The sequence below is a fragment of the Chrysochloris asiatica genome, unplaced genomic scaffold, assembly GCF_000296735.1.
Source record: "Chrysochloris asiatica unplaced genomic scaffold, ChrAsi1.0 scaffold00303, whole genome shotgun sequence".
NCBI classification, from domain to species: Eukaryota; Metazoa; Chordata; class Mammalia; order Afrosoricida; family Chrysochloridae; genus Chrysochloris; species Chrysochloris asiatica.
Window position 1 is genome coordinate 645,720 of NW_006408821.1, and position 3,308 is coordinate 649,027.

The following is a 3,308-nucleotide window of genomic DNA, read 5'->3' on the forward strand; positions in this document are numbered from 1 at the left end:
CTGAGGGGACCTGACCACTTGCTTTGATGTCTCCTGGGCGAGCAACTTGCTTGTTCTTGTAGTAATCAGTCGGACTGCCGTTACTGTTTTTTATTTTTCCTATTGATCTTTCTTTCAGGAAGTATCTTCTGTTCTTCTAGTTGCTCCAGATTGGTCTGCTTGTCTTCCACCTCAAAAGATTCTGGATGTGGTTCAGGATTCCATCTATAGTCTTATGTAGTGAGAGGCTCGTTGGGAAGCCTCCTTCACTAGGCATGTTGTAGCCCCATTTTAGGTATTCCAATCAGATATAGGCAAAAGACGGACTTACAAGCTTCCTACGGTGATATTTCTGGCTATTCCTTTCTCTCCTCCTCAAGTGTCTATTTTATAATGGTATGCCGGGGAAACCAAGATTGAAAAGACAGCCAAGCACCTTAACATTGTTTCCCCCGTTTTTCCCATATCAACCATGTCTCAATTCCTGTATCCCAGATCGCTGTTGTTCCAAGGTTGTTCATACATCATTGTTTACTTCTGTCCTGCCTAGCCCAAGCAAACTTGCCGAATTGTTTTCCCATCAACCTTGTTCTTCCATTCCCCTTCCCCTTCTTGTGTATTGCCCCCCTCTCTAGCACCCAAACTATCCTGTGTCTACTCCCTACCCTATGCTCCACCTTTTTCTCCCTTCCTTCACCCCACCTCCCACATCCTGGTAACCAGCGAAGAATCCTCCTTTCCCCCCTTTTAGTATGAGTTCCTTTTCTTAGTCTTTTACAGTAGTGGTCCTTCACTCAACATAATGTCCTCAAGGTTCATCCATGTTATGTGATAGCTTACAGCTTCCTTGTTGTTCTTCAAGGTAGCATAATATTTCATTGTATGTATGTACCACAGTTTGTTTATCCATTCTTCAATTGATGGGCATTTAGGCTGTCCCCATTTTTTGCTATTGTAAATAGTGCTGCTATGAACATTGGTGTGCATATATCTACTCATGTTATGGCTCATATTTCTTGTGGGTAAATACCAAGTAGAGGAATTGCTGGATCATAAGGTATTTCTATATCCAGCCTTCTGAGGAAACACCATGTTGTTTTCCAGAGTGGTTGGACCATCTTGCAATCCCACCTGCAATGCATGAGCACCCCAGTCTCTCACAAGTAAAATTTTGCTGAAGATAATTTAAAAACCTTTGCAGCAGCACATTCACAGGAAGCTGCTAGGAATTCAATATGGGTTCATAAGAGGACATGAAACAAGGAATGTCATTGTTGACATCAGATAGATCTTAGCTGAAAGGAGAGAATACCAGAAAGATCGTTATGGGCTATGCAAAGACTTTGAACTCTGTGGATCAGAACAAACTACAGACAACATTGCGAACAGTTGGAATTTCATAACACTTAATTGTGCTCATGAAGATCCTGTAAATAGACCAAAAGGCAGCCTTTAGAGAAGGAAAACAGACTAGAAAAACATCAAGATTGAAGGAAGATTCATTAACAACCTGTTATATGCAAATAACACAACTTTGTTTTCTTGGAGGGAAGAGGCTTTGAAATACTAACTGATGAAGATCCAAGACTAGAGCCTACAGTATGAATTTCATATCAACCTAATGAAAACAATTTCATATCAACTTAAAGAAAACAAAAACCCTCACAAATTAATAAATAACGTCATGACCAACAGAGAAAAGATTGAAGTTGTCTAAAACTTTCTTTTGCTTGGATTCTCAGTGCTTATGGAAGCAGCAGTTAAGTAATTAAACAATGTATTATATTAGGCAAATCTGTTGCAGAAGAGCAAAGTTGTCACTTTGAAGACTAAGGTGGTATTTTCTATTTCTTCATTTGCAATGAAGTTGGACAATGAATAAGGAAGACTGTAGAGAAATCTATGTATTTGAATTATGGAGCTGATAAAGAATATTGAATATTGAAAGTACCATGGACTGTTAGAAGCACAAACTAATTTGTTTTAGAAGTGAAGCAGACTGCCCCTTAGGAAGCAAGGATGATGAGTCTAATATTCTGGGCATGTTATCCAGAGGAACCAGCCCCTGAAGAAGGGCATCATGCTTGGTAAAATGAAGGGTTATCCAAAAAAATGGAAGACATGCCCAACAACAGACACAAATATAAACCAGTAGTGAGGATAGTGCAGGACCAAGCAGTGTTTCATTCTGTTGTGTATAGGGTCCATATGAATGAGAACCAGCTCAAAGGCATCTAGCAACAACATCATATGTGAAAACTGAGTGCCTGGGTGGTACAAATACGTATTCTGTTTGTCAGAAGGTTGGTGGTTGAACCCCATCCAGAGTTACCTTGAAGATAGGCCTGATGCTCTGCTTCTGATAGATCATAGCCTTGAAAACCCAATGGAGCAGTTGGACTCTGGACACATGAGTTTGCCATGTGGTGAAATAGATTCATGGTCAACTCACAACAAAACATATATGAAGGTATTTGGAGGGCTTCACACAGTTCCAAAAACCTAGTAAAATTAGGTCCAGAAAGACATTTTTTACCTGCACCATTGTTGGATACATTTCTGCATTCTTTATCAGAATAATGTGAAACTTGCATTCTTTCTGAATCATAGGTGGTAGAACTGTTGGAACTTTTAGTTCATAGAGTTAAATAAGAGTAATTTTTAATTAGGTGAATTGTTTTTATTTTGTGTTATACACTGTAACTGCCACAGTGCTAGTCTAATGTCTTATCAAAAGGAGAATGATCCCTATGAAAATAATTTTATTTTCTTGTCATTTTGTTTTCAGGTAATTATTACAACATCATAAATCTCCTGAATGAGGAATGTGTTCTTCTTTTCACACAGATAAAAAGATGAAAGACGAAGCAAAGTTCAAACACATGTATATATATATGTGTGTGTGTATATATATATTTGTACATTTGGAACATTTATGAATTTTTAAATAAAAACTTCTTTCTGTTTAATGATTACTTATATCAGATAAACATTTTCAAATTCCCATGTTCTGATTTTTCCACAAGTATTTCAGCAACAACATAGTTCATTGCTCAGATAGGCTGCAAAAGTCCTCTTTAGAATTAAAATTCTTTTTAAAAAAAAAAGACTTTAGAATTTAAAAAAGCAAAGATGTCAGTTTGATGACTAAGGAGCTTTCAAAATCCATGTGAAGACCATGTCTGACTTCCCCTGGCTTCACAAGAGGGAAAGAGAATCAAACTCAAAATCAGCTCAAGACTCAATTCTTATGGAACAGAGGGTGACATGCTTCTATCCTACAACATTCTTTACCCTATTCTGATACCAACCATCCCTCCCACAGCACT

The 3,308-nt window shown here is 37.9% G+C and overlaps 1 protein-coding gene across 1 annotated transcript in view; it reads left to right on the top strand.

Moving 5' to 3' along the window:
• CENPC (centromere protein C) overlaps positions 1 to 2,838 on the top strand; it is a 167,360-nt gene extending 164,522 nt beyond the window's left edge. Inside the window, exon 19 of the mRNA XM_006874819.1 lies at positions 2,768 to 2,838. Within this exon, the coding sequence (XP_006874881.1) occupies positions 2,768 to 2,838 (71 nt within the window). The remainder of the gene's footprint in view (positions 1 to 2,767) is intronic.
• The last annotated feature ends 470 nt before the right edge of the window (positions 2,839 to 3,308 follow it).